The 16,725-nt window shown below is 37.4% G+C and overlaps 1 protein-coding gene across 3 annotated transcripts in view; it reads right to left on the minus strand.

Moving 5' to 3' along the window:
- The window catches only part of RECK (reversion inducing cysteine rich protein with kazal motifs), an 88,024-nt gene that overhangs the window by 44,230 nt on the left and 27,069 nt on the right, over positions 1 to 16,725 (minus strand). For all 3 annotated transcript variants that reach the window (XM_054502547.2, XM_054502548.2, XM_054502551.2), the window contains 2 exons: positions 16,404 to 16,489; positions 14,674 to 14,721 (listed from right to left, as the gene is read on the minus strand). In XM_054502547.2, coding sequence (XP_054358522.1) covers positions 14,674 to 14,721; positions 16,404 to 16,489 — 134 coding nt within the window. The remainder of the gene's footprint in view (positions 1 to 14,673; positions 14,722 to 16,403; positions 16,490 to 16,725) is intronic.

Below are 16,725 nucleotides of genomic sequence, written 5' to 3' on the forward strand. Positions count from 1 at the left end.
GATATAAAAACTTTCCAGAAAATAATCTAATAAATGACATCTAGGGAAATATATATTTCATGTAACCACTGCATTTTAGATTTGAAAGGATTTTGGACATTATCTCTGCTTGTTCTCAAATATGGCTGTACACTGGAATCATCTGAGTTTCCTAGACCTTACCCTAGACTACAGATTCAGAATCTAGGGGTGAGGCAGAGAAATGTAAATTTTAAACAAGACTTCAAATATGGTTTTTTTATAGCCATCCTGGGACCAGAGTTTGGGAATCTATCATTTTACAGATGAAGAAACTGTTTCCTCAGCAGGGGAAAAGAGACCTGCCCCAGGTAACAGAAAAAGTCAAAAGCAGAGTTTGAGACTATAATTAGTGTCTCTAGAGTGCTTATTGTTCAGAAAACACTACCCTGTATTAAAGTCAACGTAAAGAAAATAAAACCCAAAACAAGACAAAAATGAAAAGCTTATACAAAGCCATTTGGATATTTAGGGCTTGTCAGCTATGAATAATAATCAATCACAATGGGAAGATAATGACTTCCTAAAAGAAATAATATGGGCATAAATCACAGGCAGAAGGAAGTCAAGCACACCCTTATTGTTGGAACGAGATTATTTTGGCTTTTAATTGCAGCCATATTGCAAGGTGGCTAGGTGATGGGGATTTGTTAAAGGATCAGCTACTGGAATTTAAAACCTAGCTTCAAAGATCCCTCTATGTAGCTGTGTGAAGCTGTATTCATTCATTTTCTCTGCTAAATAATATTCCATTGTAGGAATATGCCACACTTGATTTAACAATTTAAAGCAAAATAAAATAAAACCAAAAACCCTGGGCCTCATAGATAAGGGTTCCTGAATTCACCCAGTATGAATTCTTTCTGCTAGAGACTCCATCAAGCAATATAACAGGAGTGAAAAAGTAAATATTCTTAGTGTTCATTAACAATGATCTTGTTTATATCTCTCTTCATTCATGTTTCCTTCTTTTAGTGTGACTTTTCAGTTATCCATTATAGATAACTCTCTATTTAAATGGATTCACTGGACTCAGGAACACTTATAAAATGATCTAAATCAATATTAAAAAGTAGTCAGCTACCGGCTGGGCGAGGTGGCTCACACCTGTAATCCCAGCACTTTGGGAGGCCGAGGTGGGAGGATCACCTGAGGTCGGGAGTTTGAGACCAGCCTGACAAACATGGAGAAACCCTGTCTCTACTGAAAATACAAAATTAGCCGGGCGTCGTGGTGCATGCCTGTAATCCTAGCTACTCAGGAGGCTGAGGCAGGAGAATCACTTGAACCTGGGAGGTGGAAGGTGCAGTGAGCCGAGATCATGCCACTACACTCCAGCCTGGGCAACAAGAGTGAAACTCTGTCTCAAATTAAAAAAATAAATAAATAATAAATAAAATAAAATAAAATAAAGGTGGTTGGCTACCAACTTTCTAGCCCTCTTTGACTGGATGAATGCAATTCTCATTGCTCTTTTCTTTCTAATAAGATCTTTGTTCCCTTTGGTTTGGCTTTTTTTGACCTTGTACCTGAATAAATATGTTTGATATCTTGGTGGCTATCTTGGGTTGCATGGCCTGATTTTCTAGTATTTGATATTTTTCTAGTTATTTTTGAACTTTCCACAGAAGTGGTTTTCAACTAGGGGTGATTTTGCTTCCCATGATACATTTGGCAGTGCCTGGAGACATTTTTGGTTATCACAACTGAGGGGTGGAGAGTGCTACTTGCATCTGGTGAGTAGAGGCCAGGGACACTGCTAAGCATCCTACACTGCACAGGACAGTCTCCCTCCCGCAAAAGATTATCCAGACCAAAATGCCAATGGTGCCAAGACTGATAAACTCTGCTCTAGAGACTTATACTTTTGTTCAACCTGGATGTTTAAAAAACTGACCTTACAAATAAATGTCACTGTGGTTCAGCCTGTGGATCACTTAGCTTCAGGGAGAGGTACTACTAAAGGAGATAAAACCTGCGAAATGTGAGAAATCATCTAGTCCAACTTCCTTATTTAATAGAAGCCAGAGGCCAAGGCCTAGAAAGGAGAAATACTTATGGACAATAGCTTTTACTCACAAACAGGGGCTGGCAAACTATGGCATACAAGCCAAATCTTGCCTGCCACCTGTTTTTGGAAATAAAGTTTTTATTGGAAGACAGACATGCCCATTCATTTACATACGTTTAAAATTTTAATTATTTTTTTCATTTACATACTTTTTTAAATTAAAAAAAATTTTTTTAAGACACAGGGTTTTGCTATGTTGCCCAGGTTGGCCTCCACTCTGCTGCCTCCCAAGTACTTGGGACTACGGGTGCATGCCGGCTTATTTACATATTTTATATGGCTACCTCACGCTAAGCACACTTCTATGGCAAAGAGTGAATGATCTCCAAGCCTAAAATATTTGCTATCTGGCCCTTTACAGAAAAAGTCTCCCAATACCTGAAGAAAAAGGAAAACGGCACAGTTGCTTCCCTTGATGTCACATCCAGAGTTCAGAGATGTTCTTCAAGCATCTCTTATTTCTCTTGACGTTCATTAATAGACCTTTCATGCCTAAGTTTACCTGAATTTGTTGAACTAACCTTTTATATTTTCATATGGCAGCATCATGTGAAAATTACCATTAACCACTAACATTTTAGTGTTAATAAACACCATCTTGCCTCTTTACCCATTTTAAGGTCTAAAAGAATGTTCCTTCATTCCAGTATACCAGCATTTGATGAATAAATTCTGTTACACCTATCATGATTTAACAGACTGATCGTATCTCCCTCTTTGATGAATGACTCCTAAATTTACTATATGTAACGCTATCTTTTTACCACTTTAATACTGCTGGTTAGTCTGACAGGGCTTAGGACATACACATAATGAGTTATAGGATTAATAAACTTAATAGTTTCTTCATTTCTTAAGTCAGCCTGTCTTGAAGTCTTAGCTAGTCAATTTTTAAGCCTTTCAAAAGTCTGCCATCTGACCTTTGAAAGGTAACTTTCTGACTTTTGGAGGTAACTGAGGGTTCGTATTCACTCCTATGGTGCCTCTTTTGACCTGCTTACCAATACCACACCCAATGTGCCCCCATATAACAGCTCCCTCCCCTACTCATGTTACTCAAGAATAGGTCAAAACTATAGGGGTGCTGAGGTGAGGATCTACCGCAACTTCAAAGATGCAAAGAACATGTCAGCATACTGGAGTTGACAGGGTCTCAAGAGAACTTCAAATCCAAAAGCTGTCACTATCTAGTTGGAGAGCCAGATATGTATAAGCAAGCAAAGGGCAGGGCCAGGGCTGGAACCCAGACTGCCCTGCCAGTGCTCTTCCATGACGCTGCACTGAGAATAATCTGGATTGTTTTTCTCAATGCAGCCAATGCAAGGTTGAATGTTTGTTCACAGAGTAATCTATTTAACCAGTCCCCTATTTTTAAAATCAGTACCTTAAATTGTAATCAAAAAAGGTCACCATTTTCTTGAGGTTAATATTATTTTCCTTAAAAATATTTTGATCCTAAAAAAAAAAATTTTTGATCCTAAAATCTTTCCTCTGGTAGCTGCTCTCAATGACTAGTTCCCTGCCCTACTCTCACGATTAAATTCCTGAATATTTGACAATTAGTACTCCCAAGCTGGTAGATGTCAGCTCCAATATATTACTAGATGGGGGTGTGTTAGGATGGATTCAGGAAGAGGGAATTCCAGGTAGAACAAGCCCTTTGATCCAGTGTTGGGAGCATATGAACTGTGGGCAAACCTGGCACAAAAAACAGAGTAAATCAAAGTTGAGGGAACCCTATGTGATCCTTCATGCCACACTGGTTTTCATTTTGGTGGGGAAGACCCTTTGGGTGCACCTGGGAGGTAGACTCTGCTGGTCCAACCTCTAGCCCAGAAGTTCGCTCTGCAATTTATTTTCTGCCACTTCAGTGACCCTTTTCTATTGATTTTTAAAATAGGAAACTGGTTAAATAGATTAATCTATGAACAAACATTCAACCTTGCTTTGGGTGCATTCAGGAGAGAGAAATCCAAATAGTCCATTACAATACAGTGAGACAAGACTATTCTCACAACGCAGTGTCATGGAAGAGCACTGGTAGGGCAGTCTGGGTTCTAGCCCTGGCTCTGCCCTTTGCTCGCTACGTATATCTGGCTGTCCAATTTGATTTGGCTTTTGGATTTGAAAAAAATGGTTCATTCCTCCATTTGTCCACTTGTTTCAATCCTTTCTCTGTCCACTGCCCTTTTACTACTGGCTACTCCAGCTCTCTCTCATTTTCATCAATAATAAAGATGATGACAACAAAACACTGATCATATGAATCTTGTAAAAAAAAATTACAGGTTTGAATTTTGGATGATTTAGTTACTTTTGGACAAAGACCCAAAAGAGCACATTTTATTAACTGTTATGTTAATGTTTTATATGCCCAGTACTTTCTACTTAACTAGGCTACTACTTAAAAGTAAAGGGGCTACTTTGTTTCTAAGGCCTCAATAAATAAAAATCTGTTTCCTTTTCACAGATGGGTTGAAATTTCTTCCAGTTTAAAGTTTCGCATTTCATACAAGAAATCCAGCTTATGAAATGCTAAGTAGGAGAGGTTAAATATAACTGATCTTTAAAAACATAAATGTTTTTAAACCTCTACAAGGTGTTTTTTCCTTGTGGATACCATGAATGTCAAAAAGTATAGATGACTAGAATATGTAAGGAGTTTAATGTCATGACTTGGAAATATCACTAAACAAGAGATTCTTAAATTTCTTCGGCCTTCCAAATGATGTGTCATTTCAACAGATATGCAAATAAAAATGAACACCCAAAACAGAAATGAGCTTTATAGGTCTAGACTGCTCAGAAAAATTTGCTCATTATCACCACAGGGCACCCAACCCTGTGGGAAGCAAATTCACTGGCAAGTAACATCTGCAGAGAAACACAAGGTCTAGAAGACAGCCTAGCACAGAGTATGTGCTTGTGGTGAACTGACTACAGTAATGGCCCCAATTTTTCACATTTCCTTATATCTATTTCTTGTACACTAACTCTGGCCTTAGCCATGTGACTTGCCTTGCTTTGGCCTACTGGGCACTAGCAAGCTTGGAGCAAGCAGTTGCCCGAACTACACTTGCATGTTTCCACTTTCTCTCTTGGACTCCTGCCACCACCACGTGAACATGCCTGAGCTAGTCTGCTAAAGGGAGGGGAAAACATGGAGAAGATCTGAGCTGACTTAGCCAAGGGCATCCTAAAGCAGGCAGCCCCAGGCTGACCTGCCATCTGATTGTAGACGGATGAGTGCGCCCAGCTGGAATCAGCTAAACCTGGCCAGAGCAGAAATGCCTAGTAAGCTCTTAGATTTGTGAGAAATAATAAATTGTTACTGTTTTAAGCTATGGAGTTTTGGGATGGTTTACTATACAACATTATTGGGATAATAAATAGTACTCAGAATGAAAACATTCTCCACAGTACAGTAGAAAATGAGCACTTTCTCCATGCATTCCAAGAGTGTAAGACATTTACACAGAGTTTCCACATAAAGCTGATATACTGTGTTACAAAGAACCTTGAATAATTCTGTTCTCCAGAGTGGGAAAAAGTCTATAAAATTTTTCTATCTATAAAAGTACTGACTGTAGCACTTTGTTACAGGCAACAGCTTTCTGCTCATCCTTTAAGTCTTACCTGCTCTGTGAAGACTTCCCCATTTCCCTAGGCAGGGTTTTTTCCTCCAGGCTCCAATATGTCTTGTACAGACTTCTAGCAATGTACTTGTCTCACTGTATTGTAATGGACTATTTGGATTTCTCTCTTCCCATGGACTAACTATGAGCTTCTTGTAGACTAAATCCTTTCATTTTTGTACCCTGAGAACAATGCCTGATACATATTAAATATATTGGTTCAGTGTGTATCAGTTCAATGAATGTTAAGTGAATGAATGACAGAGACAAAGATAATTATAGGAACTCTGTCCCAGGAACTCAGGGATTAGTATTAAAAAGAGACATGTAAATATAGTTATGCTATAGAGCGACAAATGCTATAATAAAGCATGCAAAGGGCTTAGAAGTAGTGATCAATTTTATGTGTGTGGAGAGAAGATGAATGGGCAGGAAAGGCTTTAAAGTGGTACCATTTAAACCAGGATTTAAGGCAAAGGTTACTCTAGTTCAATAGGGGTAGTGATGTTCTGGAACCAGCTTTTTTTTGTGGGGGGTGGTTGTGGAGAAAATCTGGATTTGTAGTATTTGCTGATGTTCACGGTGCAAATACCTCCACCCATGGCTGATTTTAAGGTACAAGCTGGCTTGCAAAATCCCTGAATATTTAACAAGCAGTACTCCCTAGCTGGTAGGGAGCTGGTATTGCCAGCTCCAGTATACTATACTTTTTGTTCCAAGATTCAGAAGAAGGAATTCCAGGTGGAACAAACAATTTGTACAACTACAACTAACAAATAAAACAACAGGGTCAATCTGGGAAACTATAAGTAGCATGCTGCTTAAATGTAACAGAGAGAAGAACCAGGAGCTAGACTGAGAAAAGCTTGGGATACTGGGCTGAGGAGCATGAGCTGTGTTCTACAGGGAAGCAACTGAAGGGTTTAAGGAAGGTAGTGACATGGATCAAATTTGGTCTTTAAAGAGATGAATCTAGAAGTGGATATAGTAGATAAGAGGAGAAATTAGACACAGGAAAACTAGTTTGGCAGCTATTATAGGTATCCAGAAAAGTGGCAGAAAGGCCTAAGCTAAGGCAATACCTGAGGATCTGGAAGGGAGATTGATTTAAGGTACATTTAGAAGGCAACTCTTGAGGCTTGAGAGACAGTAATTTGTAGGAGGTGATGAGAAAGAGGAAAGAGTAGACAATACCTCTCAGGCATTTAAGTTGATGTACCTGGAAGGATCATATTGGTACAACCAAAGAAGAAATGCAAGAAAAATCATAAGTTTTGTTTTGTGTGTGTGTGTGTGTGTGTGTGTGTGTGTGTGTGTGTGTGTGTTGCTGCTTAGGGGTGGAAGGGAGGGAAGGGGAGGCAGAAAAAGTAGAGAAAGTAATAATTAATTTGGTTGATTTGAAATCAATCAATTTTGGTTTGATTGATTGTTGTTCCAAGGGAACATCAAAAGTACATGTATCCAATAGTGTTCAGGAGCTCAGAAAAAAAGGTTAGCAATGAAGATTCTGAAGTTGTCAGCATATAGGAACAATTAAATCTATGGGAGATGAGATTGCTTAAGGGGAAAACCTTGGCCACTTAAGATGAGACCAGGTCACAATCTAATCTGATTTGATCAAATTTCCCTTTTGGAATGATCTTGTTCAGGTGACTTCTGAGAAGAATGAACTGGAAAAGGAAATACACTAGCAGCAAGGAGACTAAATAGGAGTTACTCCCTTCCCCCAACTACAAAACAAATACGACAAACCAAAACAACATACAAAGTTTTATACTATCTTAAGCCAGTACTGCAGGACCTAATAGGTTTCGCTCTTTTTGGAGCTCATCAGCTGCAGGTAACGGCTCAAATCTACTCTGATACAGTATACCTGTATAGCATTTTACCATTTATAAAGCCTCTCATTCATAGTCTTCTATTTACTATATCCTGGCAATTCCTGAAGTTGCCTCAGCATAAACTAAAAGATGCTTTACTTTTAGGTCCTGAGGGCTTTGCTGAGGCAAAGTACCACACGATTCCTTTTGTTAAAATCCCTAAAAGCTGACTGGGCAAGGAACAAAACTGTCCATAGCCTAGGCTGTGATCTGCCACAACTAGATGGTCTCCTCTATTCTTAGAACCACTGCAGTACAGATCCAATCACACTGAAGCTTAGGAGGCTTCTAGCTGTCCAGAGAATCCTGTTGGTCCTGATATCCCTTCTCCTTTTATCTCTAAATTGGGCTAATTTTTCATCCCTTTTCCTTTATGCTTCTGGTAGTAAATCTAGAACCAAAGTTAATTTGAAAGAAAAAGAAACAAAATAAAATTAATAGATACACAGAAATCTTTAAGCAGAACATTTTATTGTGACATTTCCTGAGGAAACAGTATACAGTCTGGGTAGGCATACATAAACATACATCAAACACTGGCATCCAGGGGCAGAACAAAGGGTACAGTAAACTACCATTTGTGGTAAAGGAGGGTAGAGGAGGACTATACATATATATATTTACTTTTATATGCAGAAAATATCTCAAATATCTCTAGTAACTTTAGGAACTGGATGGCTGTGGGAAAGATAATTCATTGTATACCATTTTGGATTCTGAACAATGTGAAAATCCCAAAATTAAAATTTAACACATACCTGTACCGTTCTGTACATTTAGCTGTGTACTGACAGGTGGGGCTAACAGAAGACAGAATCCTCAACAGTCTTAATTTTAGCATTCTCACAGAACCACAGCCCCATGGCAGAACAATATTTTAGTTGTATTGGCAACTGTTTAGTTTAAAACTTAACTGCCTTAAGACTAAAAAAAAAGTCCTCACAAAAATACCCCCTACTAACTTTCCTTCACAGTTTCTCACCTTCCTTAATGATGTAACATCAAAAAAGCGTATTGAAGAAAGTTAGCAAAGAAAGGAGAGCATGAAAATGACATTTCTGAAAATATAAAGAAAAGCTTAGAGAAGAATCTGTGAAAGAAGGAAGAAACAAGTAAAAAATATAAAAAGTATGATGGCAAATTTGTAGCACTGCACTTCAGTGGCTCACGCAGCAAATGGACAGGCATTTATATTTATGGCCATTATGGTAAGGGAATGGCAGGTAAGGTCTGCCATTAAAGGTATAAAATGGATTTACAAACCTCAAACTAAAATTTATCTCATCACTTTATAGCCATTGCCAGTCTCTGGGAATTCATCAGCCTCATATTACCTTAATGAAGCTTATTGTGACATTTAAGAAAGAAAATTAACCATCAACAACCAAAAAATTTTTTAAATCATAATTTTGGTGGCTAGAAGAAAATGTTCACAGCCAACCTGTGAACGAAGACTCTGCAAAAAGAATCTACACTGTATTTCACACCCCCTGGAAAACACGAATTCATTTTTCCTTTAGTTCTAATCAGCCAATGTGCACAAGTATGGCTATTCCTATGGTTTACAGCCAGCATCTGTTCTGACTGTTGGTGCCTATGTAACTACGGCTGCTGAATACTTTGAATATCATCTCTGGTTGTAGCTTCACAACACATTCATGAACCCCATGTGGCCTAACCAATACTTTTAGGTGGGCCAATGGACAAAGCCTGTGAAAATGCAGAGAACCTAGAACTGAGCATGTCCATGATACTTGAACATGCCCATAAAGGAGTTATCAAGCTAATGGTTGATTTGGATAGCTCCCACAGGCCAGCGTCTGGTGACCCCACAATCAAAACAAGTGTGATTCTCAAAAGAAGTACTCTCAAATAGTGAAGGATATATTATTTCTTAGGTATTCATCAGAATAAGAGAGCTACAGAGTTGGAAGAGAGATCACCAAATCTCCTGTCTGTTGCAAAAATCCCCTTCACATGAATCCAGTAAGTCTTTACTTGAACATTTCCAGTGATAGGAAGTTCTCTGTTTCTGGAATATCTCATTCCATTTTGATCAATTTCAGATCAGTATCTGGCTCCTTCTTTTCTAGTTCCCTAAAGAAACTTAGCTCTCTACTCTCTATTTTTTTTCAAAAGAATAGATTATTTTAGATTCTATTAGATTCCTAAAAGATTCTATTCTCTTTCAAAACCCAGCTCTCTATTCTTTTTACACTTCCTCTTCTATGGAGCTTTCATTCACTCCAAGGTTCAAGGGTTACTTCAAGGTTGACTGTGGGCATGATAATTCTCTTCATCTTTAGTCTGGATTCCTAATCACCTCTGAGATATGGGTCTTTTAATGTAAAGACCCTAACACACCATATGCTTCAATTTCTTCAAATTCCTTTCCCAACATAAATGCTACTGTTGCTATGTTTTAATTATTTCTTAAAAATCCAGTAATACATTACTATTGTTTTAAAAATCTATGTCCTAATTTACCCACTTTCTATTTTCACATTCCCTTTTGCATCTCAAATAATTTTCTGTCTGAAGTAGATATTTTAGAACTTCCTTTACAGAGAACTTCCAGAAAGGGTCCACTAATGGCAATTTTGTTTTAGCTGTCTAGAAATAGCTTAATTTTGCCTCTTTCTTGAAATATATTTTTGCTGGATATAGAACGCTAGATTGATAGTTACTTTCTTTCAGAACCATTTAGCAATCATTCTACTGTCTTCTGGCTTCCTCTGTTGCTACTGGGAAATCAGTCGTTGGTCTTCTTTGAAGGCAATGCCTTTTTTTCTGACTACTTTTAAGATCTTTGGCTATGATGTCTGTCTATAATATGTGGATTTCTTTTTCCTTTGATCCTGCTGGGTATTTGTAGTGCTTCTTTAAACACTGCTCCTGCCCATCCTATTTGTTTTTCTTCTAGTACTCCAGTTAGAGAGGATTTTCTCACTCTATCCTTCCTGTGTCCTAAACTATTTTTTAGCCCCATGCCCCTCTGTGTTTCTTTTCCATATAATTTCTTTAGTTCTGTCTTCCAATTTACTTTCTTTGCCGTACCTAAACTATTATAACACCCATCCATTGTTTTTGTATTTCAATTATACTGTTCTGGAAATTCTCTTTGATTCTTTTTCAAGTAGGCTTGCTCTTCTTCTTCTTCTTTTTTTTTTTTTTTGCAACCTCCACCTCCAGGTTCAAGTGATTCTCCTGCTTCAGCCTCCCGAGTAGCTGGGATTTACAGGTGTGCACCACCACACCCAGCTAATTTTTGTATTTTTAGTAGAGACGGGGTTTCATCATGTTAGCCAAGCTGGTCTCAAACTCCTGACGTCAGGTGATCCACCCGCCTCAGCCTCCCAAAGTGCTGGGATTACAGGTGTGAGCCACCACACCCGGCCTCCTCTTCATATTTGTAAACCTATTTTATTTCTTAAACATATTAAACATCTTAGTCTGCATCTGATAATTTCTATATCTGAAGTATCTTTAGGTCTGATTCCATTCACCATTGTTCCTGTTGGCTTTTATTTAATGAATCATGTTTTTTGGTGAGTTCTGTGACTTTTTTATTGGGAACTGCTTATTTTTCCTTAGGACTTTATCTGTGGAAATCCCAAGAGGTCTGAAATACAAGATCAGTTCCTTCAGAGAGGATCTGTGTTACCTTTTCTCAAGCATCTGAGGGCCACTACCATTTCAGAACCACTTGAAATAAATTCTCAGCTTGAGGTTTTACAAACACTCACTTGATACAAATTTGGGCTGCAAACTCATGTGAAGACCAGCTTAGAGTTATGAATTTTCAATGGAATAAGACTAATGTTGGAGAGAAGCAGTTTTCCTTGCAGATCCACCTGGAAAGGGAGATGAGCATATTTCCTGGTCACCCTAATACTAAGTGTATAGTCCCTTTGGAATCCCAAATTTATTGGTGGGAAGGGGAGGGGATTTCAGTTAGATATTCCACCTTCAATCAGAACCCAGGATTTGTCTCCTGACTTCTGAGCCTCGTGAAGCTACAAAGCTATAAAAATTGATTCAGCAAATGCCCTCAAAGCTAATGCCTTCTTTACTGCTCTTACTTCTCTGGATTCCTGCCTTCATTTAGTTTTTAGCTTGAGCATTCCGTATTTTCTTTCCGGCAAATTCATCTAGCATTTTAAGTTATTTTCACCTGGAGGATTGGTCCAGGAAGCAAGCCTGCCCTATTGCCAGAAAGAGAAGTTTTAACTAGTACCTTTAAGTATAGAAGAATAGTAAATGAATGCCAGGAAACTAGGCTTAAAAGATTAGATTATCTCCCTGAATATCATCTATATTCAATCCATCATAACAAATCTTGCTGATGGATTCTGCCTTTGAATCTCTGATTTATTCTTGAATATTTGACTCTATTACTATTATCCTAGTCTGGGATTTATTATCTCTTTTTAGCTAAGCTAGAGGGGTTTAGCTAAGCTAGTGGGATCTAAAACTTAGCCTGCAGAGGACTATGAGTTTAAGTTTCTAAAATATTGGCTTTGTTATTTGTTATATATTGGTCTCCTTTTACAGAACCTTCATCATCACCCTCTCATTAATAATGAGTTGAGCCTCAAAATGCCATCTTTTTAGGATTTGGTCCCACTTTACCTATCCGAGCACAGACTTGCAGCCCAAAATAGGTCTGTCTTCTCTTTTCCTCCTGCATAAGCCAAGTGCATTTTTGATAACATACCTTTGATCCACAGTCTTAGGTCTTTAGGTCTTTACCCAAATTATACCAATCCTTTCAGCCCTCTCTGATTTGCAACGTTTTTCCTGATAACTCCAAACATTCTTGCTCTGCTTTCTTATTTCCCTGAGCCCTTATGTGTGCAGTATATATTTTAATTAGCCTAACTCAATTAGATATAATTCTTTAGTATTTGGAGTTATGCTAAAAGTTGCTTAATCAGAATTCTAAACTAAGTCTGCTTCCAGTTAATGCTCTTTCTAATATATAAAACTCTCAGTATTCAACAGGTACTTGTTACTTTGCATAAGAAAAAAACCAGACTCTATAAAATCTGATGTAACAATGCTTTACATTGAACTGGTTTATCTTAGGTTGGCTAGAACAAGACAAAATCTTAAATGGCATTAAAATTTTAAATCTTTAAGTAAATTTCTTAGCAAATCCCTTCAAAAGGAACTCTACAACAGCTTACCAAAAAAGAAAAACATCAGCTCCTCCACATGTAATTACTCATTCTCTGAAACTCAAATCAAACTATACATACTATACATAACTATACAAACTATACAAACTATACATAAACTATACCACTCTCCAGGGTAACTGCTACCCTTAAAATTGCAAGCCTATAGAAATGGCTTACACATCTGCAAGTTCATCCCAGGGACCATTCCAGTGTTAAGGAAAAGATACTAAAAGCTTAGTTTATAAATTATTCTGATGTTGATAAACAACCAGTCCAGTTAAAATAGGCTATATTACACCAAATTTACCCAATTCACTTTATAACAAATAGCTTTTATGTCTAGACTAGACTTCAACAATCATGACAGTGACTGTTATATGAGGTTTATAATGCAGAACCCTTCCTGCATTAAAGTACTCTTATCTCTATTTTCATTTCTAAATAACATGTAAGAAATCAAATTGAGTCTTACATTGAAGAATCTGTGGGATCAACTTTTAATATAAAAACAAAAGGATCCTTTTGCCATACAGATTTTTGGAAAATGGTTGCTTAATTCTAGGCCAAATTAGGGAAGATAGACTGGGAAAAGTAAACTATTCTTAGTATTTCTATCATAGGACAGTTTGTCTCTCTTACCTTTCCTGTCTTGTCCTTCATCAACACATACTGGCAGACTTCCTAGGGCAATGCAGAAATCCAGACAAGAGAAGGAAGCACACTAAAATAACGGAGGACAGGCTATGGAAGATGGACAGTGTCAGACATCATGTAGGAGAAAAGAAGGAATTATCACAGTTAGCCACTTTGTTCAAGAGAAACTAAAACTGGTTATTTCAAAGATAGAGAGATAAGAAAATAAAGATCTTTTACTTCTCTGTAGCAGGGCTCCTTTCAATAAGAACAGAGGAGATCTATAATTTGGAAATTCGTCTTCAGAGGAATAGATATAACTTAGCAAACAGTACAAAGGAACAAAAGATAAATAAGACTGTCAAGTTTAAAAATAAGAGATATAGGCTTTGAGAAAAGAAAAAAAATAAAAACTATAACCTAGAAGTAGTTAAGAGAGCTATTCTATCTTCTCCAAGAAAACACAGCAATAGGAATCCCAATGTTTGTATATAAAAATGGTGCATGAGATATATGCACTTAAGTATCCTTAATTACATAGCCTTACACTACAAAAAACTGTAATACTGTCACATTTAAGAACAGAGTTCTAGAAAATGAACAAAGTAGCCCCAATGAGGAGGTTTTTTCATATCAGGCACAATCTTCTGCACATATTTGTATGGTGTAAAATACTTCCGCTATACCCCTGCCTTAATATCTACCCCATCTAGATATCAGTGTTAGAAATCCCACCATTGAGATTAGAGTCCTTCAGATTTAATATAGCTTTTGTAACTTAGTATTTTTTCCCCCAAATGCAAGATTCTAGGAAAGTCTGAGCTATTCACACTAGCCCTGTGATTTTCTTTCTTTTATTACTTTTCTTTATGATTAGAGGTAGTTTATAGAAATGAATACCACCTGGATGGGTCAAGAGATAGGAGATGAGACAAAAGAGAACATGAAACATGAGAAAAATTATTTCACAACCTTGGGTACAACTAGTTGCTTTGTAATAAAAATATTATAGGTTAAATCCTTTGTATGTGAGATTTAGGCATTTCTTTAAAATTAATACTTCATTTCAACAAAAATCAACTAAAATCATAACATTTCCGAACACAGTAAACGACATTCTTGTCAATGCAAAATTTTCTGTAAGGTAAAAGGGAAGTTGTATAAAAATAAATTCATTTTAAAAATTTAAGTAATTTTGTTAATTCTGATAACATCTGAATAGGCTAGCCACATTTGTTAAATAAAATGCATACCTCATATTCTTTTCTGCAAACTTTGGAAATATCATTCTTTGAAGATGCCTAAAAACCAACAAATTTCTCCATTAATTTATTATACATGCTATTCAGCACAGGGCAAAAAGAACATAAATTAGCATATGTTAATTACTGATATAGTATCCTTTATTTCATCAAGGAAAACCTTATGTTCAAATATTTTAAAGTTCCTAAAATACAACAAACAAATTTCATGCAATTTCTTTAAAACAAACATCATCTGTAGGGCTACTCAATATTCTAGAGCTTTGCTCTAACTTTTATGGCTTTAATCTCACATAATAACACAGTCCTTTTGTTATTTCAGAAAATAGATGTCTTTGAAGGAAATTGTAAATCAGAGGACTTTTTTTTTTTTAGCTGAATTCCACTCTGTAGAAAATTTTCTTGTGAAGCTCTGCCAGGGCACTTACATTTTACTTTTTCTTTAACTCTTCACATTCTAAACTTTCATTCTGAACTTGCTGAGTATATAATGGAGGGGGCAACTAAATAGGGAAGAGGTACTATGCCAGGCATTTAACAAGTTATTTTTGTGTAAGTCTCTTAACAAGTTTATAAAGAAGATACTAACCCCTCTACAGATGAGGAAACTGGTGCTTAGAGAAGTAGCAAGTTATTTGCCATATTTAAGTATATACTTTCTATATAAAAGAAGCCAAAAAAAAATCTGCTGAGGGGTGGTTGTTTTCCCACATGAGTCAGTCTCCATTCCAGAGCTGGGAGCTCTGGTTCCTTGCTCCATTCTTCCTGCTCTATCACCTAGGCCCGTGCAATTTAGAACAGGCCAGCTGATGAGGACAGGGAGAGCAAGAAGAAGAATGGGCCAGCAACTGTTTTACAACTCACTAAACCCATTATACTTCAAATCCTCTGCAACTCAGCTTCACCTCAATGCCTGGAGGACAGCAGCAGACAGCTAGGTCATGTGCTGCCCAGACTGTTGCTCAGGCTATAGGATAGTCGTCTCTGTGAAAGTGAAGGGGATACCATATCTCATATACTCTTATCCGAGATAAGTCCCTAGAAGAAGAAAATAAGAGAAGGCTTTCTAACTGTGGTTTCAGGTCCATCTAACCACTTCCAGTTTCCCAGTTAAGTCTATTTCTGCCACTTGCAGTAGAGGAACCAAGTGGCTAGTTTTTCCTTGCTAAGAAACCACTACTAAATATGCAAAGTGAGGACAAACTCAGGCACCTAAGCTGAATTGGGGCAGAACTATATCAAATCAAAGATAAGTAATAACTCACTGTATGAGTCAGATTCATCTTAGGAGCAGAGAAGGGATATAAGAACACACTCAGGGTAAAGCCATGATGAAACAGAGAAAAGGAGATGAAAAAATAAGCCAACTGTGTCAAATGTTCTCATCCAAGCATAGCCTACATTTACCCAGCCATCATCAGCATTGACTCAGCATGATTGCAGGCAAAGTATGGATGACCTAAATTCCTATAATATTCTTTTTTGCATGGCAGAGACAAGGAACAATAAGAAAGAATAAAAGAAGGCTGAGGCCATATGCAGCAGCCATAAATAAAAAAACAGCAAGTCTAAAAGGAAATGGTCTATACAAGAAATGCTAAATTTGCAGTTTTTGCAGGTTACCTCTGCAAAGCTAGGAGGTAGGCAAGGCCCAAGACATATGCACAGCTAAAACCAAACTGCACTCCATGATGTTTGAGAGCCTGACTGCCCAGTGTTACCTGCTTGCATGCCTGTCGACACTCCAAGGCAATAGCCAGTTCACAGCAGCCTAAGCCAACCCAGCCATCAGACTTCTTAAACACACCTTAAAAACAAAATGTTTAAATGTTTTGGTCATAAGTAGCAATAAAAATAGATAGCATGCCAGATGTTTCAAGGCTACTACTAAAAGTCAAAGCAGGTGTCCATAAGAAAACTGGTTCAGACAGCAGGGCCTCAAAATTATTAAGGACCTCCCTTTACCCTTACTTCCACTGCTATCAGTCTCTTTCAAAGTCCCTCACAGCATAATTATCAGGTCTTTTGTTTTTTCTCTTTTCC

This window comes from Pongo pygmaeus, chromosome 13, assembly GCF_028885625.2.
Source record: "Pongo pygmaeus isolate AG05252 chromosome 13, NHGRI_mPonPyg2-v2.0_pri, whole genome shotgun sequence".
NCBI lineage: Eukaryota > Metazoa > Chordata > Mammalia > Primates > Hominidae > Pongo > Pongo pygmaeus.